Source organism: Cuculus canorus, chromosome 3 (assembly GCF_017976375.1).
Source record: "Cuculus canorus isolate bCucCan1 chromosome 3, bCucCan1.pri, whole genome shotgun sequence".
In the NCBI taxonomy this organism is placed as follows: Eukaryota; Metazoa; Chordata; class Aves; order Cuculiformes; family Cuculidae; genus Cuculus; species Cuculus canorus.
Window position 1 is genome coordinate 89,215,349 of NC_071403.1, and position 25,666 is coordinate 89,241,014.

At 45.6% G+C, this 25,666-nt stretch overlaps 1 protein-coding gene across 2 annotated transcripts in view; it reads left to right on the forward strand.

Moving 5' to 3' along the window:
* The first annotated feature begins 3,956 nt into the window (after positions 1-3,956).
* The window catches only part of PARP1 (poly(ADP-ribose) polymerase 1), a 33,377-nt gene continuing 11,667 nt past the window's right edge, over positions 3,957-25,666 (forward strand). Inside the window, exons 1-12 of one of the 2 annotated variants that reach the window (XM_054062969.1) lie at positions 3,957-4,183; positions 8,824-8,986; positions 9,843-9,961; positions 10,949-11,163; positions 16,528-16,624; positions 18,285-18,401; positions 19,366-19,542; positions 19,950-20,091; positions 21,587-21,727; positions 22,369-22,611; positions 23,571-23,639; positions 24,344-24,476. In XM_054062969.1, coding sequence (XP_053918944.1) covers positions 3,962-4,183; positions 8,824-8,986; positions 9,843-9,961; positions 10,949-11,163; positions 16,528-16,624; positions 18,285-18,401; positions 19,366-19,542; positions 19,950-20,091; positions 21,587-21,727; positions 22,369-22,611; positions 23,571-23,639; positions 24,344-24,476 — 1,838 coding nt within the window. In that variant the 5' untranslated portion in view covers positions 3,957-3,961. Of the gene's footprint in view, positions 4,184-4,515; positions 4,666-8,823; positions 8,987-9,842; positions 9,962-10,948; positions 11,164-16,527; positions 16,625-18,284; positions 18,402-19,365; positions 19,543-19,949; positions 20,092-21,586; positions 21,728-22,368; positions 22,612-23,570; positions 23,640-24,343; positions 24,477-25,666 lie in introns of those variants that run through there. The other variant, XM_054062970.1, reaches the window with a different exon arrangement.

The following is a 25,666-nucleotide window of genomic DNA, read 5'->3' on the forward strand; positions in this document are numbered from 1 at the left end:
AGATATCTTATGGCTTCCTAGTACCAGAAGTTTGACCTGCTTCCCTCTGCTTTTCAGAGAAACCTAATGCAAAATAGCCCAGAAAGCGCAAGACAACTCTCTGTGGTACCCTGAAGTCACAAGTGCCAGGCACTTGAATGCTTGGCATTGAGTTTCACATCATGAGAGAATCAAAACTGTTAGAGCTGGGGTTTCTTGGGTTGCTCTTTTCTTCTCTGCTGTTTTTTGGGGGGTTTACTCTGGAGGTCAGAAATTGCTGGCAGCATCCTAAAGGTAAGTGAGACACCTATATAATCACATGACTTCAGAAACAGATGCTTTAAGAAAAATACCAAATACCCTGACATTTATGATGAAGCCTGCAAATCAGACCTTTCATTATAACCCCTTCCTCACCTACGCTCCTGTCCATGGCACGGCAAGACAGGGGAGTCATTGATCACAGGTGTGATGTGGGTTTTTCCTGACAAACACTGCACTGTAAGCACTAGCAGCCAGTTTGGCATCTCAGTGTCAGTATTTGGAGATAAACAAAACCTATCTTTAAGGAATTTCATGCTGTAACCATGATGTCTGCTCTGGTAACAGAGAAGAAAACCAAACTATTGGTTTCACATGTCCATGCAGTACTTATCATCCAACAGGATCCCAAAAGCCAGCAGTCCACTGAGATGCGAATATTGTTAGAAAGGGATGTAGACAACATGCATGAGATTATAAAAATCTCTCCCCTATATCTGCCCTTGCTCTTGCTGCAGCCCCTAGAAAAACCCCACAACCAAATGCAGGGGCTTTTGAAACACCGGATTTACTTAAAGGGAAGGGAATGGTCCCCTGGAAAATTGGCCTTGCAGGTGCCACTTCTCATGGCTGCTGCCAGAGCATTCTCTGTTTTGTAACAAAACTTAGATTCTCCGTGCTGTTTGTGTTACTGAGGGCCCTGCATGAGCACTAACTCACTGATCCCCCACTGCCCTGTGACAGGAGATGGGAAGTGTTGTGATACACATGCCACACTCAGGAAACAAAGTCACAGAGTGAGGAAGGTATGTTGAGAACACCAGATTTATGAAAGGGGTTAATGTGATTTGGCAACTCTAACACCACAAATCAGGATGACAGTTTGCCTACAGAAGAAATTACATTGCAATAAAAAGAATCATAACAATGATTCTATTTTAGTGTAGACATTCCTGTATCAAAGCAAGACTTACACTGGTTATAACCACACAAAATCCTGTACACTTTCTCAAAGTAAGGTTGAAGAGGCAAAGTGCTCAGAGCTTTCAGCTTGATCCTTTCAAGCAGTGTGTTTGAGCTCATGTGTACAGAAGAACAACCTACCTCTTTTAAAAAAGAAAACTCACTAAACTCTATTTTGTATAGTATTAATTTAGTGGTTTGCATTCACAATTGAAACCAAAACAGGCTAAACTTCAAATAGGAATTTGTGACAGTCACTTTCTTTGCCTGTTTTCATGCTTGTAAGCCTGTGAGTGGCTAAATGTGGTTCTGTAGACTACTTCATGATATCTTACAGATCCCTGATGGTCTCTAGGCTGCAGATTGTGAAGCGGCACTTGGGTATTTAGAGAGGGCTGCCTTTCCTTCTAAGTGTAAATGGCCCCAGCCAGAGGAAACACTGACAAGAAGCCACTTCTCTTTTGCTTGAACTCTATAAATAAATATCCTATAAATAAAAGTATTTCTAGAGAAACTGGACAAATTCTTGGAAGAATAATTCCCTCCAGGATGACGGCATGCAGGAAATCCCTGAGCCACAAATCTTGGGAGGCTGAAAAACATTTGGGAGAGAAAGTACGGCTTGCTTGGCCTTTCTCAAGTCAGCTCCTGGCAGACAGTCACTGGAGAGGCAGGGTACGAGCTAAACAGGCCATTGACTTGACTAAGGACAACTCTTGCGAGTCAATCCTTGTTTGTGTACAATCTTTCTCTTGGAAAGCCTTGAATGGAGCAGGGTGGCAGTAGGTTTGCTGAAATGGGTGAATGCAGATCCACACTTCAATGCTAGTCAGCTTCAAATTGGGTAAAGCATGCAGACATACTAGGCTGTGTGGCAAGAAACCACCTTTTGCCCCGTCAGATCATCTAGATGAGCTTGCCTGGGTCTTTCATTTTTCTCCAGTGTAAGATTAAATGTGCTGATCTGCCTCTGAACCACTGGTGTCTGCTTCAAGGACTTTCATAACAAGTAATTAGAAATAGTGAAGACTGCTGTAGTCAGTATCTGTATCTGGCTGTGTGTATGCAGCACCATCTAGTGCTTTACAGAAATTTGTTTTCACTCCTTCCCCAAATGTGTAGTGATATGTTCAAGGTACCTATTTCCATCACTGGCACACTGCTAGTCTGTAGGCTGTTGGAGGGCTCACTGTGAAGGCAAACGCTGTGCATGTTCATAGCAAATGTGTGACAGCCTGGAAGATGGAAAGTACAAGATTAGATGCACATTAACATCTCAGGCTATACAGGTTTCTTGAGGTGCCAGTGTGCAACTAGGACTGATACTTGTGAGGTGCCTGAAGCCCACTCAGGACTGAAAATCCTGCTTTACTTGAACCCCAGTTCCTAAAGTACTGTAAAACTAATGACAAATACCTAGCAAGAGTTTGGAAAAACTTCAGTGCTCTCCTAGTCCTTTCTCTAGGGAAGCTATAGAACCAATGCTGATACTAGACAATATTACCTCCTGTAACAGAGAAAAAGCCAAGACTGAACTTATTGAAGAGCTCTTTTTTGCTTTCTTCAGCATCCATTCTGTTTCCCCAGGAACTGGAGGAAATTTCCACCTGGGAGTGAAATTACCTGGCCAGTATTTGGCCAAGACAGCTGCTAAGCACAGGTTATGCCGAGACCTAGGCAGTCTGCCTGCCGTGGCAGGCTCTGCCCTGGGTGGAGGGGCTACTTCAGGCAGCGCACGACACAAACTCCCTGTTTCTCACCACTTGCCAGGGCTCCCCATGATAAAACTGACGGCAAATAAACTCTAAGACTTGGGAGTTTTAGAAAGTGAGCACCCTTTATCAGCGCTGGGCAACATGAGGGAGTGATCTCCATCCATCGTGTACAGCAAGACAAGAGCTGGGACAGGATGTATTATCCACTCACATGCAGATGGATAAATTCTCCCAGAAATCTTATGCGCGTTCTATTACTTTCCAAGGGCTCATTTTAATGTTATTACGAACTTCACAACAGCCAAAACTCTTGCTAATTTGGAGCTTTGGCTCCAGCTCTACCTGCCCTTGCCTTTGAGATGAGGAGAGACCGCAAACAGAAGTGATCGCAGCAGCAGAGCCACCCGCTCAGCACAGATCACGCTGAACACAAGGCGTTATCAGCTCCAGAGAATGAACAGTGTCTGGAAAAACACAGCTTGAAACAAAACGTGTTCTCAAACGGACATTTTGTCTGACTTTCAAAAAAATACAATGAATTACATGAAACTTTAACTCTGCTTTTGCTTAAATCAAAGCTATTGTACTCTTTGTGATAGTCACTACTTCTGGCATCCCCAGCCGGAGCCAGGAGGGTGCTCCTCCCACCTGCCCAGAGGCTCGCCCGCACCTTTCCGAGCGCCGGGGGCAGAATAGCGGCCCGGGAGCGCCCGGGGCCGCGGCGGCTTCGCTTGCCGGTCAGGTGTTGTTTCCGCATCGCCAGGGGCTCTCCACCGTCTAAAGGCCGTGGGGCTCGCACCAAGGGCGGAGCGGAGGGAAAGGCACTGGGAGAAGCCAGTGACCCTTCTGCACCCCGTTTCTTTCACCAAGTTAACCTCTCGCGGCAGCATTTCTGGGGAGGAAGCGATGCCGCCACTACCCGGCGGTCGCGGCGCCGGGGAGGGCCACGTGATGCGTCGCGCTCCGCCCCCCATTGATCCACCGCAGCGACTCGGAACGTTCCGCGCGCCGCCAGGTGCGCTGAATCGATACCCGAGCGGCAGATGCGGCCGGGCGCCGAGGCGGGGGCGCGTGCTCGGCGTTCGGCTAAGGGCCCCGCGGGCGAGGGGGCGGCAGCGGGGGAAGGCACTGCGGCGGAGGCAGCGATGGCGGAGCCGGTGGAGAAGCTGTACCGGGCGGAGTACGCCAAGAGCGGCCGCGCCTCCTGCAAGAAGTGCGGCGAGAGCATCGCCAAGGATTCGCTGCGCCTGGCCCTGATGGTGCAGGTACCGCGTGGCGTGGTGGGGCTGGGCCGGCTCCTCGGTTCCCCGCATCGGCGGGGCTCCGCTCCCCGCGCCCGCCGTGGAGCCCTGGGGACGCTCGGCGCCCTCTGCGGGGGCAAGCGCCGCCCATCTCCAGCGGCGGCACCTCGGGCGGTGGCGGCTCCCTTGGGGTAGGCGCCGTCCCCGTCACGGAGTCCGGAGGCGGCGGAAGGCGAAGCGGAGCGAGGTTTCCCCGCCTTAATGGGGGCAGAGGAGAGGGCGCACAGCGGCTCTTTCGCGGTCACTAGCGGGAGCGACCCACTTTGCGGTGCCGCGGGGGGCTCGGCGGCGGCTCGGGGAAATCTCGGTTTGGGACGTGCTTTACAAAAGAAACAAAAAACGAGTCCTGAAGCGGCTCGGAGGCCGCGAGCAGCACAGCACTCCCCTCTCCGCCGCCCCGGGGCTGCCGGCAGCAGCGGGTCACGGAGCTGGCCGGCACATGGCAGGTGTGGAACGGAGCTGGGCGGCAGTCGGCGAACCGAACGCCAACGCGTGTTTTGCTGTCCTCAAATTCTTTGCCTTCTGGGGAAGAGACTCTCGTGGCTTTCTTGCAAAATGAAGGGAAGGGTCCCGTCTCCTGTTGGAGGCTGGAAATGGTGCTATGCACAACGTGGCCGGCCTGGAACCGCGCTCTGGCGGGAGGATGCGGGGGAACGGGCCGCTCCGCAGGGGAGGCGGGGGCTTCCTCGGGAAGGGCGAGGAGCTGCCTGCCCGGACCTTTCTCTGCCCGGGGAGATGAAAAGGCACCCCCAGCAATTCGATGTCGCAGGCGAACAGCGGGCTGTATCCGGCGTGTGTCTTGTGAAAGGCGGGCGAACGCCTGTGTGCGGATGGTTGGGAGCGAGCGCTGGAGCAAAGCCCTGCGGATGGGCGGGGAGGCTCCTGGCCGCTTGAGGAGCGATTTCTGAAGAACATACTGCTGCGTGGCCCAGCCCAGCCTGGTCGCCCCTTGCTCGCGCCGCTGGAGGCTCGGCACCCCTCGGTGCAGAGCTGCCCGTTTCGGAGGCTCCCGGAGGGGAACTACCTGCCTCTGCTTTTGTTCCCCGCAGTCTCCGTCCCTAGGAAAAACGAGTAGCCATGCAGTGCCAAGCTGCAGGCTGTGCTCGCACGTGTTCCCGCTGCCTGTTTCTTTTGTTTCTTCTGCTGCCCTCAGTCGCTCGGTGGAGCTGTCTGCTCCCTTCTGCGCCTCCTCCCCTGCTCCGGCTGCTGCTTCTCTCTCGTTTGTTATCCCTTGCTGCCTTCTCTGGCAGCTGAAGCTGATGTGAGGTGGATTCCACGGAGGCTGTGGGGCCGCAGTGTACCCCAGGTAGTGGGTTTGATTATTGTAGGGTGAGACTTATTGAGTGATCTCTGGGGGCAGGTGAGGTGGTGGCATCCCTCATGGAGTCACTGCCTTGTGGCCAGCCAGCTCCCCCCAGACTGCTGGCTTTGCACCAAACACTTGTAGTTTTTTATTTTTGCCCCACAATGTCTTTGCTTGATCCCTTCTGCCAAGGTCTCTCTGTCCCTGTTGCCAGTTTTTGTGCCAGCAGAGCAGGTTTCACACCCTGCTGCTGTGCATCTTCCCTCACCCCGCTGTGAGAACCTGAATTTCCTCAGAGCACCCAGGCCCCTGGTTTCCTCTTGGGGAAATCCCATGCAAAGCAGCCTCTGCGCTGCCTTCCATGTACTAAAGCCTTTTGTAGGTTGTGCAGAGGTCATTGGGAGGCCCAGACCAAGTCATTCACTGGGTGCAGTTTCTACTATTTCTGCCTTTATGTTTTTGGTTTTCAAATTAAGAGCTCTGAATGACTGTGAGATGCCTAGTGTTGGCACAGAGCAGGCACCTGGGAAGGACCTGCAGGACCAGCACAGCTTTGACTTTTGCTTCCAGTTGGAACTAAGCAGTTTCTGTTATCCACAATGTGAAAGCAAATTGATCTCTCCTTTTTCCATAGCTTGTTAAGGAAATTAAGGTCTAGAGGTAGGCGAGCTCAGGGAAGTTGTGTAAACAAGATCTAGGTCCCCTGGCGGTTTCATTTTCCACACAGCAGTTGTGCTCCAGATGCACAGCTCCATGTAGTGGAGATATACTCACTGCTTACATGACTACCTTAAGGATTGAGCCAGCTCTGCACCCTTCTATACATCCCAGTGCCTTGTGTCCCCAGAGCCTTTGTGTTAGGGTCAGAGCCATAAGGTGTCTTCCAGGAAAACTCCAAACGAGAGCCCAGGGGAGACCAGCTTGCAGTACCAAGGTTGTGGGTGACTTCCAGACACATTGAGAGTAGCTCTAGGGAGGCTGCTGTGTGGCTGTGGTGTTGTGAGGGTAAGCAGGTAATCTGAGTCCTGGCTTATGGAAAGAGTCCAGCTGGAAATACAAATGCCCTCTTACAGTTTTGGTTGATGGTTAGTTGTAATTGAGGCTCCCAGGTCTTGTAGTTCCACACCATGGTCTTCAAAGCCCTATCTTTCTCCTTCACTCTCATGCACAAAACTCTGTGCCATTGTTTTCAGCTTCGAGATCTCCATCCTGTTGGTCAGTGTTATGTAGAATGCTTTCCTAGGTTGTCAATTCTGTATCATCAGTAATAATAATTGTACAATGCTGAGTATTTTTAGTATAGCAGTTGTTTGTGTGCATTACTTGGAGGCAAACCACTGTACCCTTGTTTTGTCTGATGGGTAACCAGAATGGTGTCAGGCTGGTACTTCCTGTGTCTGAGTTCTGAGCAAGTGGAGCACTTGCACGATGAGGCTGGTGCTAGGCAGGAGCACTCTGGAGCTGTGCTTCAGGGGAGGAGTTGGGTGATGCTTCTGTCCTAATGCAGGACTTCATTGGGCTCTGTTGTCTCCGTGAAATTTTGCCTCTGCCTCCTGCAGTCCCCTCAGGAATTTCTTCAGGCAGTGCTTGGTGCTGCTCCTCCTATCTTGTGTCTAGTGATGGGCTGCCTACTGTGTGAACTGTTAGCTTGAGAAGTGGCTCTCAAAGAGATTGTGTTGCAGTTGGAGGTTTTGCAGAACATGGCCAGCAGCCTCTTACGCTGCAGCAGTCTTGAAGGAGGTTGTAGCAGATGAGCCACATACTGTTAGAATCATAGAATCATTTAGGTTGCAAAAGCCTTTAAAGATCATTGAGTCCAACCCTTAACCTAGCACCACCAAGTTCACAACTAAACCATGTCCCTAAAAACCATGTGTACGTGTCTTTTAAATACCTCCAAGGATGGTGACTTAACCACTTCCCAGGGCAGCCTGTTCCAATGCTTGGTGAATAAATTTTTCGTAATAATCAAATCTAAACCTCCCCTGTTGTAACTAGAGGCCGTTTTCTCTGGTCATATCACTTGTTACCTTGGGGAGAAGAGACCAACACCCACTTTGCTACAATCTCCTTTCATGTAGTTGTAGAGAGCAATAAGGTCTTCCTTCAGCCTCCTCTTCTCTGGACTAAACAACTCCAGTTCTTTCAGTTGGTCCTCATAATACTTGTTCTCTAGACCCTTTCCCAGCTTTGTTGTCCTTCTCTGGACACGCTGTAGCAGCTCAACCATAGAATGATGGAATGGTTTGGGTTGCAAGAGGCCTTTACAGGTCATCTAGTCCAAACCCCCTGGAGGGAACTTCTTCAGCTCGATAAGGCTGCTCAGAGCCCCATCTAACCTGACCTTGAATGTTTCCAGGGTTGGGGTTTCTACCACCTCTCTGGGCAACCTTCTACCAGTGTTCCACCACCCTGATTGTTAAACGTTTCTTCGTTATATCTAGTCTAAGACTACCCTCTTGTAGTTTAAAACCACTACCTCTTGTCCTGTCATAACAGGCCCTGCTAAAAGCTTTTCTCCATCTTTCTTACAGGCTCCCTTTTAGTATTGAAAGGCCACAATAGGGTCTTACTGGACCTTCTCTCCAAACTGAACAACGCCAACTCTCAGCTTTTTTTCACAGGAGAGGTGTTCTATCCCTCTTATAATTTTTGTGGCCCTCCTCTGGCCCCACTCCACATCCAAAAAAGCATCGAAATTCTCCTTAGCCCTCCATTTGTTGGTAATGTTTATAGAAACATTTTCTATTGGCTTTTACGGCAGTAGCCATATTATGTTTTAGCTGGGCTTTGGCCCTTCTGACTTTTTCCCTCTATGGCCTCATGACATCCTTGTATCTTCCTGAGTTGCCTGCTCCTTCTTCCAAAGGTCACTTCCAAAGTTACTTGTGTTAGTTTTTCCACGGCTTCTTTTTTGCTTTTCTCATGCCTGCTGATGGTCTGAGTCTCACAGAGAAGAAACTTCTCTTTGTCTGCTCAAGGTTGGTATAGCTGCACTGAGGCTATGACCCTTTCATTTTGAGTAGAACAGATGGGCTAAGCAGCAGGGTGATGAACTGGTTAAGCTGGATAAATGCTTCTTCCATGTCTGTCTCCTTCGGGACCTCTCTTCAGCAGCTTGCCTGTCAGATTAGATATTCTTCTTAGGCTTTGTCCTAAATAGTATACTTCTATTAATTTAAAAAAAAAGAAATCACTTGTGTTTACCCAAATACTTCTTTTTATCTTGGGTTTCAGTTTTGTTTTTTTTTTTTTTTCCCCAGGAGTTGCTTCATTTTGACCTAATGTGCTTTCTTCCTAGTCGCCCATGTTTGATGGCAAAGTCCCTCACTGGCACCACTACAGCTGCTTCTGGAAGCGGGCTCGAATTGTGTCCCACACAGACATTGATGGCTTCTCTGAGCTCCGGTGGGAAGATCAGGAGAAAATAAAGAAAGCCATTGAAACTGGAGGCCCTGGAGGAGGTAAGCAGAGGACTTCTGGTGTTTGAAGGTTCAGTTGGAACCATGCTCCGTATTCTCGAGATGTTCTTGTTGTTATTTGCTTGCCGTGTCCCTTTAGCAAGTGATATTGGAAGAATTGTCATGGTGTCTCTGCACACCAGGACTAGGATGCTGGTGGTATGATCGAGCACGTTAAATCAGTGAGGGCAAAAGCCATAGTAACTGGCAGATGTGTTACCAGGTATTTCTTATCAGGTGTTGTGTTTTCATTTTTTTTCATGTTAACAAATACTGTTGGAATATCTTGTTTTAATGGTGCCTTCTCTGCAGCGTATGGTTCTGGTGGCACTTCGAAATTGTTATACTGTGAACTAGTGAGGCAAGTGAGAAAGGTCTAAGTACAGCCTGGACTAAATTCACCCTGTCTCTGTAAACCAAGGATGCTGTGTGGTTTTAGATCGATATCTGCCTGTTGAAATGTAGTACTACAGAAAAATAAAAGGTAGTTGACAGGTTTTGTCTTTGAAGCAGAGCTAATTGTGAATCCTCTTACAGTCAGTTCTTCAGTAAGATATCATTTGACATTACTTTAGGGAAAGAAGTAGAAAGGGTTAGCACTCTGCACCTTTGGAAGTCTTTAAAAATCGTTAAATAAGCAGTTCTGTACAATTGCTACTTGCCTATTTAAAGAACTCTTTCGATTTTAAAAGTGCTTTTGAATACTGACTGCTTATCTTGCTCTGTATTCAAATTCTTGACAGGTGAGTTGCTGGAACACAGAGGTTTATTAATCCAGACAGCTAACAATCTGGGACAGAGAATAAGAAAACAAGAGCATGCCATTAAAGTCAAACTCTGTATTTGATTTGTTCTCCAGGAAAAGGAGGGGAACAGGAGGGAGGTGGTAAGGCTGAGAAGAGCTTACATGACTTTGCTGCAGAATATGCTAAGTCTAATAGAAGTACTTGCAAAGGCTGTGAACAGAAGATAGAAAAGGTAAAAAGCTTTTCTTAGTTCTCCGTCTCTTGTCTTTTCTTCCACCAGTTCCAATTGAAATTGTGACTTCTATAATTGCTTCTTGTCTGTCTTGCGTATAGAAAGCATTTGCTTTCCTCTGTGCCTGAGAAGCAGCTGCGTCCTGGGTAGCTAACAGTAAAGGTATACCTCAGGCATTGCAGCCTGGGCTTCAAACCTCCTGATGCCTCCTTGGGTCTTAGAGCAGGCTGGAACACCACTCACCAGCATTTCTGTGGCAAGGGAGCTGCTACTAACTACAGCTTTTCCTGTTCATTGCAGCACCGTAAAGGCATTTCCCTCTTCCTCCTCCGTGGCCACACCAGCTCTATTTGTGCAGCAGTGCAGCCAATTAATGATGGAGCCTCATGGCTGAACATGTCTTGGTGCTCTGCTTTCAAAGACAATTGGCAAAATGACGTTACGTACCTCTCTTAGATGTGATTAGACCTGCCAGTTGGATAAAGCTGGCAAGGGCCAAATTCCAGTGCTGGTATGCATGTATCTGTAGAAACACTGGTGACTGTGTAGATACTGCAGTATTTTAGACTACAGTATTGCAGTATAAAAGCACCTAAAACAACTAATTGTCGCATATCTGAAAAGTAATTCGCAGTGAGATGGAGTGAGATCATGTAAGTACTGATGAGTAGTAGGAACATGAATTTAATTTTTAGAGTTTCCTGCATGGAGTTTGGTCATGTGAGTTTTGCTTGTTCAGGCTTACTGAGAGTTGGAGTAAAGAGTACAGGGTTACAGGTGTTTTTTGAACAGAAAACTACCTAAAAAAGCTGTGGTTTTTTTCAGTCTAAAAAGAGAATTGAAGAAAGCAGAGGAACTGTAGTGAAAAGGCATGAAAAAAGTTGCAGGTTTTGATAGAAGAGCTGTGTTGGTAATGAGCTTGTTAACATCAAGGCCTTTTCCAGAAGGGCCTGACAATTGCTCTTGTGTTCCTTTAATCTGCTTCAGGGCCAGATCCGGATTTCCAAGAAGATGGTGCATCCTGAAAAGCCGCAGTTGGGAATGATAGATAACTGGTACCACTTGGACTGCTTTGTGAGCCGCAGAGTGGAGCTGGGCTTCCTCCCGGTGTATGGGGCCTCCCAGCTCCTGGGCTTCAGCATCTTGAAAGCTGAAGACAAAGAAACTCTGAAGAAGCAGCTCCCAGCTACCAAGAGTGAAGGGTATGTGGGGAATGCCACAAATTGTTTTTTCTAGAGGAGCTGTTGCTTGCCTTCAATTACATCCACAATAAATGTTTTGTGACAGTTTTCTGTCTTACAAGAGTATTGGCTGTAAGAGCATTTGGTCCTTTCTGTGACCTTAGGCGTATGACAACAGACAAATTTCTGTAGGAGAGTACAGTCCGCTTGCCCCGTGTGACTGCCTTGAGAAAATGCAGAGACCAGCAGCTGTGAATTGGAGGATGGATGTAGGGCTTTCAACCATAAAATAATGCATGCTTAATAGAAATGGGTATTGGGCTCTGTGCCTCCTTGTGAGATGCTGTTATCAGTGATGGTTTCTCTAACCACTTGTTAGAGAATTGATTTGACATGCCTTATCTGTGAACTGCTGATCTGTGACAGGCACTGAATCTGATAATGGTGTTTATTGGCGGTGTGGTGCTTAGACTCAGATGCTTTTGTTTGCTATAGCTTTTGTGGTGCAACCCAAATTTCTTTGCCTTGCATTGAAATTTTTAGTGTAGGCTCTTGATGGAACTTGTACTGACAGAGAATTGTTTGCAGGTGGCTTGGTAGCCTTGGTCAATCTTTTTCTGTTAATGAAGGCTTTTGTTACTTGTTTTTGAAGTGACTTTGCTAGTCATGCTTCATAACACAAGCCAGTGTTGTGTTGTGCCCATGGAAACAGGAACATAAGGTGTTCATGGTTCTTACGAACAGGATAGATCTTGTTTTTGTAAAACATTGAGTTTCTCCATGTACCTCATAGGCTGAATTCAGCTTTGCGTTTGCAAGAATTCAGCATAAAGCTGTCCAGTGAGACTCCTGTTGTCTTCTGAGAAGCCATAACTGTGTAAAGTCTGTGCAGTCTTTGTCACTGTTGGTCCTCCAGATGTGGCTGATGGGCATGGCATCCTGTTCAGAGTTGTGCATGTGTTTGCATGTCATCCTCGGCCATAGGTAACAGTGACACATGCGTAAACTGACTTATGTGTTAAGAGGCTGCCATTCAACTTCATGCTTTATTGTTGGTTGGCAAGTGGTTCCTCCAGAAGTGTTCAGCTATGGTGCAGGTGCTGTGGGGATGGTCCTGCTGCAGGAGTAGGTGCTTTTGCTGTAGCCTCATCAGGTTCTACACTGTTGACTTCACTCAGCTGAGACAAGCTTTCTGCATTTGCCTGGTAGCCTGCTGTATTTTCACATAGGTATTTTACCTCTGTGAGTGTTGCAGGATGTAAGTAGAAGTCTAGTGTTTTAATGCACTTGCAGCTTTTCAAGTGGTCCTTTGTTTTTTTGTGCCAAGGTGCACGTTCTGCTTTGTCCTAGAACACTGTGTGAGTTTAATAGGGTTATTTGTAGTTTTCTCCTGTCTTCAACAAAGCTCTAGAGATTTGACTGTGTAAGTGTTTCTCTTGTCTGCCCTGATTGCTTTTTCTGGGCTACTTCTGGGATGCTATGTGAAATATGAAGGCTTTGTAAAGACAGGCCACAGAGCAGTTTGCCAAGTCACTGTGTAAATAAAAGACTAGAATTGCAATGGAAAAATGCTTTGACTGGTGATGTAGGGTAATGCGAACCAGGACCTCAGGCCAGAAAAGCAGCAGGACATCTCATCTTTCCTGCTTTCAGAGTGCAGCATGAACAAACCCTTCAACTGTGAAGTTGCTGGCTGGCTCTTACGCTCCACTACCTGTTTAGTCTGTGCTCAGCCAAGGGAAGTAAGGGTCAATTGGAAAAATAGTTGTCCATCAAACAAACTGATTGAGTGACTGTGTAAATAAATAGAATAAGTGGAGAGGTGTGGTGTGCTTTTCACCTGGTGATTTTCTGCCAGGAAAACACAGAAGTGCCGGAGAAGCCCAAAGAAAAACACTCAAGAAGCTTGAATGAGAGGCGGTTACCTCCAATAATTTGACTTGTTCATTAAATCAGATAACAGAAATTACAGCATCTTGCAGAAATGATGTTATAGCATCTGCTGTAGGCGAGATTCTCAAAAGGATCTTTATAAAGATATTTCTAGTTGTGCTATGTCCAAATTATATCTTGACTCAGATGTCTCTGCGATTCACGTGTGACATGTTGAAAGTCCTGTGCTGCTTCAGCATGTCTAGCCCATACTCTGAGAAGAAGCTCAGACTTGGGACTGCCCTGTCAGCCCTTTCTGTAAGGGTGGCAGTGTAACATGCCTATTGCGGGTGAGAGAAGTGAGGTGCTGAGCAGGGCTGCCAAGAACAGGTAAGAAAATCCCTTCCCTCTGAAGGGCAAAAGTGGGAAGGTTTCCTGCAGGGATCCTGGCTCCTTTCCTTGTTCAGCTCTGAGTGAGACACACTGACCCTCTCCTGGGCTGCAGGCTGTCATGCCCAAGCACAAGCATTTTGCAGGCCTCGGGGAAGAGGATCTTGTGTACTTGACAGCAGCTTCTCTGTTGGAAAGAGTGCTCGCGTGCTGATGTAGGAAATGCAGTAGCAGCTTGCAAGCTCCTCTTGACTGTTGCTTCAATGGTGTGTGTTTTGTCTTCCTGCTCCAAGCTGTAATACTTTCCTGTTTCTGCCTTGCTTGTTTGGGTAGAATTGCTGCCCAGGGCAGAAGCCAAGTGTCATTCTGGAGATGTCATGGAGCGCTGGATTAACTGCAGAAATTGCACGAGGCAAAGGTTAGGTACTCAGGTCAGCAACAGTCAGGCAGTGCTTTACAGGGAGGGGAAGAGGGGAGTACTTGTTCCTCCCTGCGTCAGCTGCTTGCTTTGTCCAGGGCTGCTGTTACTGCCCTTCCTATCCTTCATTTTCATAATAGGGAGGGGAACATGAGAAATAAATAGTAGATGGTAAGGAGAGGGCAGACTAGGTCGGAACAGTTCACCTCCCTCTTCTCAAAAGTTGGAATAAATCTTGCAGTTGTGTATCCTCCAGGTGAGAAGTGGTTTGTGTTGGATGGTAAGTATCAGTGCTTCTAAGGAAACTGTTGGGCTGTACCTGTTGAATATGGGAAGACTGTCTCTTCCCCAGAAGTAGAAAAGTTGTACGCAGTAGCACCTGTCTGCTATCAGTGTTTGCTCCCAAGGATGGAAGATAAAATTGATGTGTGTGTCAGTGAAAGTGTATTTTGTTGATTATTCTAAAATTTGCTGTTTTGGGAAGATGCAAGGTGAATTGATTGGTGTTTGCTTTAAGTCTTGGGTGTAGATAGGGTAGTAGGTAAGGTGGTGACTGAGCTTTATGCCACTCTGCAATCTGGATGATACCTCCCTGTTTTGTGGTTTGTTCAAGTGGCTGGAACAGGTACAGTAATCACTCTGCGTGGGAGAGCAACCCGCTATCTCTTGACTTTGAGAAGACACTGCCAAAAGTGTGAGTCCCTGCTGGAATTTGGATGCTTTCCCTGGGTCCTAGGGCCTCTTGGCAGGGTGATTGCCTTCCAGTGACTGGTGTGCTGGCTTTCCTTCCTTTGGAGACTGGGGCACAAGTTATGACCTAGAACTGAGTGCTGACTTGCTGAATGCAGCCTGACTGTTAGTCTGCCAAAAGAGAGGCACTGCAGATAAACAGCACTTGAGTACCCACCCTGAATACTTACATTATTAAACCCTCTGTCTTGTGAAGGTGCAGCAGAGTGCTTTGTGCTGAAGATGATATGTTTTTCCGAGATTATGTTGTGTACCTGTGACTGTTAAAATTTACAGAATTATCCTCACGGCAGGGCTCAGCAAATGCTCTCCTTTTGCCCCTTGCAGGGGTTGCAGCCAGGAAGGAGAGGGGACTTTCTTGGCCTTGGGATTTGCAAAGGCATGGCTGGGTATGTGCTGTATCAAGTCCTGCCATGCTGGTTCCTGCTTGCCTGATTTAGAAAACAATATGGAGTTTTTCTCAAGAAATGCAAGCAATTGCTGGTAGTTCAGTGCAGCTGTTTTCCTCCCCAAGGCAATGTGTCTTATAGTATAGCCCCACCTCACTGATATGACCTCAAAAGGAGATAGCGGGAAGATGAGTTCTTCTGCAAAAACAGCCCCTTAGATGTGCAAAGTGCTCTGAAGCATGGTTTGGTCAGAGGTGCTAATGACAGGCTAGTGGTGGCCACTGCAGATAGAACGAGAACTTGGTCCAATTTTAGGGCTTGGACAGTTAGAGGTTTGAGTCTTTGGGGAGAAGAGTACCTTTTGACGTCTTCCTGCAGGTTTGTATCTAATAAGATATATGACAGGGTTAGTCTTAAGAGTAGCAAAGTACTAGAAAGTGAAGGGTTTAGAATGGTAAGTAGGAGATCAGTTGAGAATTTCAACTTTATGGCTTAACCATCAGCCACAGCTTATAAAGTTAAGACGTGCTTTCTTAGAAAGAAACCTGGCTAATGTTTCAAAAGAATAGCAGCTCTGTCAAAATGAAGTGCAAGATCTAAGCTGTGTTCATGCTCTGCGTCAAGGTCCATACCCATCCTGCCTCAAGTGGGGCAAAATTTCCCTTTATTTCCTTATGACGAAAGCACACACTGATTTGATTTATTGATAGTGATGTATTTTGAAGCCAGACAGACCAAGACATGACTCTGGAAACATAAATGATCTTCCTCTGAGGCCTCTTGTCATTCTGAAGTATGCCAAAACCCCCGTTTTTATTTGGCTTCCTCTTCTTTCCAATCTTTATCAAACAATATTTTCTGTAACTTCTCTTTGCACAGCTTTAAGGCCCCAGCTAATAATAATAAATTTCCTCACACAACTGCACAGTTGTACATCATTAAACTGCTATTAGCCTGGGAGCTCTTTGCAAGTACAAACTTCCTTCTGTTTGTTTTTGGAGATCTGACCTAATTCCAGTCCAAAGAGAAACTACCTAGGAAATGTCTAGTTTTCCAATGTGTCAGCTTATTACAGTTACGATGTTTGTTGTCCTCTATTTCAGTATCCCAATTTCAATGTCATCTAAGCTGAAAATTCAAGCTGGTGATTCAGCTGAAAGACACTATAGTCTTTTAACCTGGATTGCTACATCTCCTCAAATACGGAGAGGTATACTTATATTCAGTGATACTTAGGTGTGCCTTTAGCGTAACTAATACGGATGTAGATGAGTAAGCCTGAAGATGTTGCAGTATTTCATGTGTTCTTCTGCCAGACCATACAGTTACCCTGTGAAAAAGCTCTTAAGTGTACCTGACCTGATTGAGGCAGCTAGTGTTACAGAGCCAAGTACACGTCTACAATCTAACACTGAGGAATTTGAACAATGAGTTTTCCTGCCAAAACTGGGGATATTCAGGTCTCTACAAATATTGACAGTCAGTAAACTGAGTTCTGGTAAGTGCTGGACTTGCATTTAAATAACTTCCTTTTCTGTGTGTGTTTTGTTTGTTTTTCTCTGTTAGAAAGAGAAAAGGAGAAGAGGTAGATGGAAATGTGACTGTGAAAAAGAAGCAGAAAAAAGAAAAAGAGAGAGAATCAAAGCAAGAGAAACAGCTCAAGGTGAGTTTTAGTTGATCACACCCTAAAAGGCTGCTTCCTTACAAGAGTGCAGTATCAGGCACTAACTAAAAAGCTGCGGCACCTGGAGAGGGCCTGTAACTCCTGCCCAGATGAAGCAGAGTTGCAGCACCACCAGTCCTCATGTCCTGGCACAGAAGATGCTCTGGCACTAAATCTTTGCTGAAAGCTATTCTCTCTACTGCTTTCTCCTGAAAGACATGAAGGAAGTTCTCTGAGATGTCTGCTTATTAGATTTAAATAGATTAGGTTAAATTCCTTCCCTCTTAGGGAGGGGGGTTCTGTGGTCCTTCCTGTATCATCTTCTTGTGGCAGCTGAAGCTCTGAGCACGAGTGGTGTTGCAGAAGAGCTTGCAAACCAATAATAGCTCATTGTAAAAATTAAACAGAGGTAAAGTGCAGAACTAGAGAAATCATGTGCTTTTCACCTTCTGGGAAGCTGTGTTCAGTTCTTGGGCACAAAGTGCAATAGATCACAGCTTTCTGCCTTTCACTTTCTAGAATGTTCTGGTAAGAATGCCCAATAGAGCATTGGGAATTTTGTACTTATTGAAAGTTTGGCATAGGTACTTTCTAAGAAGAAAATTAACAAGCTGTTTTTTTACAATTGAAGTCTTAATGGAGCTGTAGAATGGTGTGTCTGCCTTTGAACAAAAGTTTTCTGTTGTGTTGTGTGGCAATGACTTATTTTTCAACAAAACTTAGCTGAGACGTTATCAAGGTTTTGCTGCTGCAATACAAATGCTTGGAATGGATCAAGGCAATTTGTGGATCCAGGTTAACTTTGGGTTTGCTAATTTATTTTTTTAACAGCATTTCATCAAGCAGAATCATTAACACTGAAAATCAAACCATTTAACAGAGTCAACCAGTTCTTCCAGGGTAGACTGCGTATTTGACTGTAGCCAGTGAATAATGTTCAGAAACTACCTGAGATGTGTTAGGATACTTCTTGGATGTGCAGCGCTTTTAGCTTTTGTAGAAAGGCCTGAAAGAATGTACAGGCTCCACTGCACCGTACAGACTGGTCTGATACAAATTCCTCTTAAGTTTAGGTGACTTAAAAGAAGAACAGTACCAATCAGCTTTTCTGTTTTAATGCAAGGCTCAAATAGAGCTGCATCCTCTCTATTGTCCATGTCAGCTAGTTAGGTGATGTTTGCAAAGGCTGTTTGGGAGCTTGCTAAAGGTTGAAGTGTGACAGAAACATGTGTTCCGTTCTACCTAAAAGCTATGTGTCTTGTTAGTGTCCCTTGAACCTTATTGTGCAGGGTAGTGCTGTAAATGTTAGTCTGTGGCCTTTCTTCACATATACATTATGGAGAGGCCTTGATTTATAGAGAATGCCAGAAGGATGTCCTTCTGCATGTAATCTTAAGAGAGAGCATTTGTTGAACCCACAATATGCTTATGTATTTGTACTGAAACCTGAATCACTGAATCAAAGTTCTGTTCTAGGTTTATGGGTAAAATGTGTGACTCTCTCTTTTGGTGATGCTACTGGTTCTGCGTGCTTTTCACCTCGCCGTCTGTGTTTACAGTGCCATGGGCTGCTAAAAGCTTGCCTACATACTGCAGTTTCCAGAGCGTTCTTATAAAACAATTGATTGCAAGTAGCTAAGCTGCTGGGTTTTGTCAACAGGAGCAGACAGAGCTGATCTGGGGCATCAAGGATGAGCTGAGGAAGGTCTGCTCCACTAATGACCTGAAAGAGCTGCTGATCGCCAACAAGCAGGAAGTTCCTTCAGGGGAGAATGCTGTGAGTTGGTCTGTAGTTGCTTTGCATGTGTGTTGGGTCTTTGAATTGGTGAAGCTGACCCAAACCAGGATTGCTGCAAGGTCCACAAGTCTGAAGCAGGTTCCTAACATAACACTTCAGAAAAATTCAGTGCAAAGCCCCAATCCTTTTGTCCTAGGACTGACAGTGTTGCTATTACGTTTGCTTGTGAAGGGCTGTGTGGTCATGTGTAATGCTGAATTCAGCGCCTTAGCCACAGTGATTGCCTTTTTTTCTGCTACCCATGTGGCTCTGGTGGGGTTTTTTTTGTTGCTGGTTCTTTAAGAGCAGGTTAGTTATGACACTTCCCATTGCCTCCCTCAACTGGTAAATCACAAAAAAAAAAAAGAAAAAAATGCACAAGTTGGTTCCTTTTTCTAGAAACAGTCACTTTTCAGTGTAACTTGTACAGGTCTTCTCTTTTGAGCTACACATCACTTTTAAGTATTTGTATTTATTAATAGTCTTTGTAAGGAGTGTGTACTGGGATGTGGGAAGTGTCTAGACTCAAAATGATAAAGGAATACTCTGTAGGCAGGAAAACTAGGACTTGTCTGAGCCCTGCGCCTGCATTCCCACCTATGTACTTGTGCTCGGATGCAGTAGCTTATCTCCTTGGCTGTTCTGGCATGGCTGTCTGGTCAGGTCGTGTGTGGGGTGTATGCTGTCTTGAATGCCAAATCCGGATAGGAGAGACTGCGAGCCATGGGTATGAGCAGATATGGTGTGACTGGGGAAACTTCATGTCATGTCTTTAAGGTGTCATAAATCAGTCAGTGCTGGTAACAGTCTTGGTTTATGCACAGCGTATACATGTCAAGTGCTGTAAATGTCTGTGTGTGCCAGCAGCCTGGCAGTTATTTTCTTCTGTAGCATTCAGTGTAACGTGTGTGGTCTTCTTAGCCTCCTTCTGCCATGACCTGTTTTGTATTCTTTGTTGCTTTAGATTTTGGACCGAGTAGCAGATGGGATGGCATTTGGAGCTCTGCTTCCCTGCGAGGAGTGTAAAGGGCAGTTTGTGTTCAAGAGTGATGCATATTACTGTTCGGGGGATATTACTGCTTGGACTAAGTGTGTTTCTAAAACACAGGCTCCCAACAGGAAAGACTGGGTGATCCCAAAGGTGAGTGTTTTCTGCAATTTTGATGATCCAAAGCACATTTCTTAACTGATGTTACCTCTTATAAGGAGATTGAATTATCAGCAGTATTGGATGCCAAAGAGCAGAGTGTGCTGCAGTACTGAGCAGCTCTGACAGCAGGGAAGTCCTGTCACAGCTAGATGTCGTCATCGGTAGGCAGCTAATACATAACTGGGTCATTTTTTTTTTCCAGTAACACTAAATTGAGAGAGAGGTTGCTGATTTGGTTTGAAACCCATAATTTTCCCTCTTCTGGCTTTGCTTTCCTAGTCAGTAAAGTGGGTAAGACCTGCAGTAAAAGCCAACATCTGGCGAGTGCTTAGTTTAGCCTTTAAATCTTACAATATTATCTTTTTGTGTTTAAAACTACTTATGCTTCCATCCCACAGGAGTTTCGGGAAATTCCTTACCTGAAAAAATTTAAGTGTAAGAAGCAGGACAGGGTATTCCCTCCGGATGCTGCAACTGGGAACTCTGTGTCTCCTCCCTCTGCATCTGCTCCTTTGACAGAGACTGCGTCTGCACCCAGAGGTAAGCAGCTGGCTGGGCAGTAGTCAATGGTATGTAATGCCATTCCAAGCTGACAAACCTGCCACCTGGAACAGACGTGCTTTTCTCCTGCCCCCAGGCAGACAGAGCTCTCCTGTTAAAACAACAGCAGAGCAGAGTCTCGTGTGCTTCATCTTCCTAGCACCGGTAGACCCTGATATGGTTTGTTGCCTGGGGACATGGGTCCTGGGTTTTGGGGTCCTGGTTGTTTTCTAACCAATCATTTTGGTTAATTCCTAATGGTGAGGAAGAAGTGGTGTGTTTGCAGTGAATCAAACTTAAAGGCTGATGCTGCAAAATATGTCCCAGGAGACACCTACTTTGAAATGCCACCTTGTTAGGCTTCTTGGGGAATATCCAGGGACCTCCATAATGCCAGATTTTGCACCAGACACTGATTCCCCTTGTACAAAACAGATACTGTCTCAAGCCCACAAAAAGGTTAGAGTCCAGAAATTCTCTGTAGGCTAAGTGGTGTGCTTTGGTGATACGGCCTCTCCACTAAGAGCTAAGCTGACTTATTTATTATTCAGCCTTTTTAGCCCTGGCCATAGTTTTGGGAGCAGGTGTTTATTGTTACTCGGTGAAAAGGGTGGTAGTAATCCTGCACAGCTAATTTTAGCTGGATTGTGTTTTAGCAATGAAGGCAAAATAACCCGTGTCTTGGTTCCTATTGCCAAGCTGATTCCAGCTTTCCCTTGAAAGTAAACTCAAAGTGCTGGCCGGAGCTAAAGCCAGGTCACTTTGTTTGCCAGCAACCTAACTAATCTGAGTAGGTGGAGAGGAGAAAACAAACCCCTCAGTTGGTCAAGCAGAGCTAATAGCGTTTATCTTTAGCAGTGCAGATATGCTCTTAGACTTTGTCCTGACCTCACGTGCATGGCAAGGTGTCAACATAAGGATGTGATGGAGCCTCAGATGGTTACCAGTTTGCACTTTGCTTGTTACGGAGTTTGCATGATAAAACCTTGTGCTGTATGTAAGATCAAGACCCAAATGTACTGTAGCATATGGGAACACTGTTTCTTGAGAGATGATCCTGTTTCTCCGACTTCTCCGAAACAGATTTCCTTTTGAAGAGGTAGGAGCTTTTACGTTACAGTGAGTTTCCCTCATGCTATCCAGGCATCAAAGGAAGGTGAAGCAGAGCTGAGACTCTAGTAGCACAGTGCTGAAGCAGACTGATAATTTTTTAATTTTGTTTTTATTAAAAAAAGGCCAGGCAAACAATGCGCGTAGATACCCATCTTTCGTCCCTTCTGTTTGTTGGCAGGTGCTGAGCTTTGTTGCCTTTCCTAGGTGAAGAGGAGTTTCCTTGCACTTGCTTAGCATAGTCAGATGTGCTTTTGGACCTTTGTCTCCCTGCCAGCTGGGCTGAATGTCCCGAGTGTGGTGTATGCTGTTCCTTTGCTCTTGTTTTTTGCCTGGGAGGCTCTGCGCCTGTTGCTAATGTGCTGTGTTATTTCTGAACCCCTAGATAAACCACTGACCAACATGAAGATCCTGGTTGTTGGAAAACTGTCAAAGAACAAGGAGGAGGTGAAAAGCATTGTGGAGGAGCTGGGAGGAAAGATGACAACAACAGCTAACAAAGCCACCCTGTGCATCAGCACACAGAGTGAGCAGCTGTGCCTTGGTTGCTGGTAGCACTGGTAATAGATGGGCAGATTACAGAGGGCATATGTCCTTGAAGCTCTCTGGGGATCTGTGTTTGGATTAGGGGGAGTGCTGTGTGTGCACATGGCCTTAGTGTGCTTGGAAAAGTAAAGACAGATGCATGTTGTTTCAGTTTTATTTACCTAGCACATTAATCCTGTGTGTCTGTGCCATAAGGCTCTGTCGGGTCTGCAGCAGCTGGGGCTCCGGTCTGTATGTAGACCATGATGGTGGTGTGCAAGCCACCCGTCTCTGGATGAAAGTGCTCCCTCATGGAGTTGAGGTGCAAATTGGCTGCTGAGGTAGGAGAACTGTTCCCACCTGCTGGGGGGTGCAAGAGGGACTATACAGTGCCAGCCCAATTCCAGGAAGTGGGACAACTGGACCAGCCTGATAAAATATGAGTGTTCCTGCTCTAGCCCACACTGCAGCTTTCAGCCTGTTGGGGATTTGAGTCTCCAAAATTCACCATCACATGGTGAATCCAAAGTGTGGTGGGATTGTGTTTCCACAGGGTGTTAAGAGTCCTAAGTCATGGCTGGAGGGTGAGTCTGAAGCTTCACTGGTGCTTTTTCTTTCCTATTTCCCATGTTGTCTCTACAGAGGATGTAGAGAAGATGAGCAAGAAGATGGAAGAGGTGAAGGAGGCCAAAGTCCGTGTGATCTCTGAGGAGTTTCTTCAGGATGTGAAATCCTCCGGCAAGAACTTTCAAGAGCTTGTGTCTCGCCATGTGCTTTCAACTTGGGATGCGGAGGTGAAAATGGAGCATGAGGAAATGGCTGTGGATGGGAAGTCCAGCAAGCCCCCAAGTATGAAGAGTGCTGGGAAGGTCAAAGAAGAACAAGGTGAAGAATAAAGTGGTTGTTTCTTCACAGGCCTGTTCAGTGCTGTGCATGCACAGGGCAAAGCTGGGTATAGTCTATCCTTGCCCTTTCCTTGAGTTCTCAGCCCTTTTTCTCATAATAAATTTAAATAATGAGACCTTGGGACAAGGCTAGATGTAAGTAAACATGAAGCTGTCTCCTGAACTATCTCTTGTTTCTCCTAGATCAGCCTTGCTTCAGAGATCTTCTGTGCTGTACATGCCCTGGCTCCCTGACATTAGTCTAGGCTCTTCCTCATAATGTCAGTTTCTTTCTCAGTTTGGGTCAGTGTTGCAGCTCCAAGGAAGTGCTCGGCCATCAAGATGTGACAGACACTACTGTGATTCCCAAGGGGCGTTAGCAAATGAGAAAATACTGGGGTCCAGAGCAATGGATCTTTGATCAACTTCGTTTAGAAAATCACACTTTTTTTAATGGATGAGGAATAATATCTAACACCAGTGGTAGTCCTTACCAGTGCCACAGACAGCTTGCATTATAAATGCTGAACAGTGAACAAAACCAGTGCAGCTGCTACCCTGTTTTCAGAACCTGTTTTTTCCATGTCCTCCAAGTGTAGGACTTGCATACAGTTGTGTGTATTATTGTCAGATAATCTCACAGTAGTCTCAGAAGTCACATCTGTGGTTCTGTTTATCTGCTGCGCAGGTCAAAAAAATCACGTAGCCCACCCCTTGAGTTCAGAGGAAGGAAATATGTAGGATCTGGGGAGATCTTATTTTTCATTTAACTGGGGGACTAGGGGCTGTGAATTGGCTGCTAAAGCGAGGTAATAAATGCCATTGAAGCCTTCATATTCGTATACTGGGAAGCTGATTTGAAGTCTCCTTAGGGTGATAATTACCCAAATTGAGAATTTAAATATTGATCCAAGTTAGACTGTTGCTTCCCTAGGGGAAAAAAATAACTCTTCCCTGCAGGACCTAGCAAGTCTGAGAAGAAAATGAAGCTAACAGTTAAAGGTGGAGCAGCGGTAGATCCTGATTCTGGTGAGTGATAAGTGGCTGCGCCTGCACCACACACAGTCTTCAAGTTGCATGATTGTTTGCAAACTATTTTCCTGCCAAGGGGTAAGGACTTCATTAAAGGAATGTGAATTCTCAACCCACTTCTTCCCTGCTGTTGGAGGAAGAGTATTGATTAATTTCCAGAGACTGTTTCAATTAAGGTGTCCACCTTGTTCAGCTTCAAAAGCATCTGTCAGTGGAGTGAATAAAGGCCCGGCCAGCAAAGGCTGCAGGTCTGTTGTGAGCATCTCCCCAGGCTCTTGCGGGGCAGCTTATGCTGCTTTCCAAACTTGTGGTGCACCACAAACATTGATCTGAGAATTCATATTAATCAAAGGCTGACACATTGGATGATTTCAGTCCATTTGCTAACGTGACACCTACAGAGCTGTGTCTCTTTTGAGAATTCCTCTAGCTGGTCATGCAGTGTTGAGTAATAGATTTTAGGTGGTCCTTTTCCAAAAGTTAGTCTTTTTTCCCTTCTAGGTAGAATTGAGGTTCATTACAGTATATCTAAAGGTGCATGTTCACAATTTATTAAAAAGAAAACATGTTTTAAGTAGTTTCGAATGAGTGCAAGGTCATTGTTTTTGTGATGTATTTAATATTCATGCTGCTCCATGAAAAATTTGGATGAGCGCAAACATAGGAAGGAGAACTGTTCTCTGAAAGTTTCTTCTTTGTAGGTTTGGAGGATTCTGCTCACGTCTTTGAAAAAGGTGGAAAAATTTACAGTGCAACCCTGGGCTTAGTAGATATTGTGAAAGGAATGAATTCCTATTATAAACTGCAGCTGCTGGAAGATGACAGAGAGAACAGGTGAGCGTAGTTTTTCCTATAAATATTTTTGTTCACTTTTTTTTCTGATAAATGTTGGGCTTTTGGCATCTACAAAAGCAAATTATAAGTAAAATGTCTTTGTGAGGAGATATGGATATATATATTTAAAAAAACCAAACAACCAGAGCCAAACAAAGAAAAGACACCAGCTCTCCCAAAAGTACAAAAACAACCCCAAACAATAAACCGCCCTTGGAGAGATCTGTGCTCAGCATGCAGGCATTTCTTTGTGGTGCTGCCATAACACAGGTGGGCAGTTCTGGGGAATTGCATCTGGTAGTGTTTGTTCTTGCATCACAGAATGTGAGGCACATACAATTGGTGTCTTTAGGGACTGAGTTAGTCGGCTAACCTGCTCTGCCCTTGGAAGTACAGAAGCAGAATTGGTGGACGTACCTCTGTTCTAACAAGACCCCACACAAAGTCAGCAATCTTGGGAATCTTTCCCATATTCTTCAACTTACTCTTGTCTTCTAATTGCAGCTTGGTAAACAAAAAAAGAAATGAAAAAAAAAAAAGCTTGTCTTCTAATTGTAATCTTCTAATTGTAAGCTTGGGAAACAAGGTTCTGTCTATTCTACCACAATGTAGTCCTGAATTACATGCCCAGAGATGAAACAAAATGCACTGAACTGGTGAGATGATTGTGTGTTTAGCTTTCCAGTCTCATCAGACATGTGGCACAGGTGTCCGGTACTTGCATTACTGAATAGATAAGAGAAATTGAGAGGGTTCTTCAAAATGAAACTGCCCTCCCAAGCACACAAGGGACACACAGAAATCCAGGGGAGCTAATGGCTGGTAGCAATGACCCTGATTCAGTTTTGGGTTTATTATACTTGACCATGTGCGTAATAAGCTTTTGTTGCTGGCTCTTATATGTAGGGTTTGTATCTGGGTCAGTGTTTTAGCACATGGAGGAATCTCAGTGCCTGTGTTTTGTGCCTGACACATTAGAAAGGCCAATTGATTGTATCCCTATAAATACAATGAAAGCTTACCCAAACTGGTGTCAGTAATACAAACAAATATTTGAGATACTTCTAGTTTCTCCAAAAATCTGAACTCTGAAGACTTGAGGCTTAAAGATACATTGTGTTTGTTTTCCAAATATATGACCCTAATGCCTGAAGATTCATATTAGCAAGACATTAAGACTGAAGAGGTAT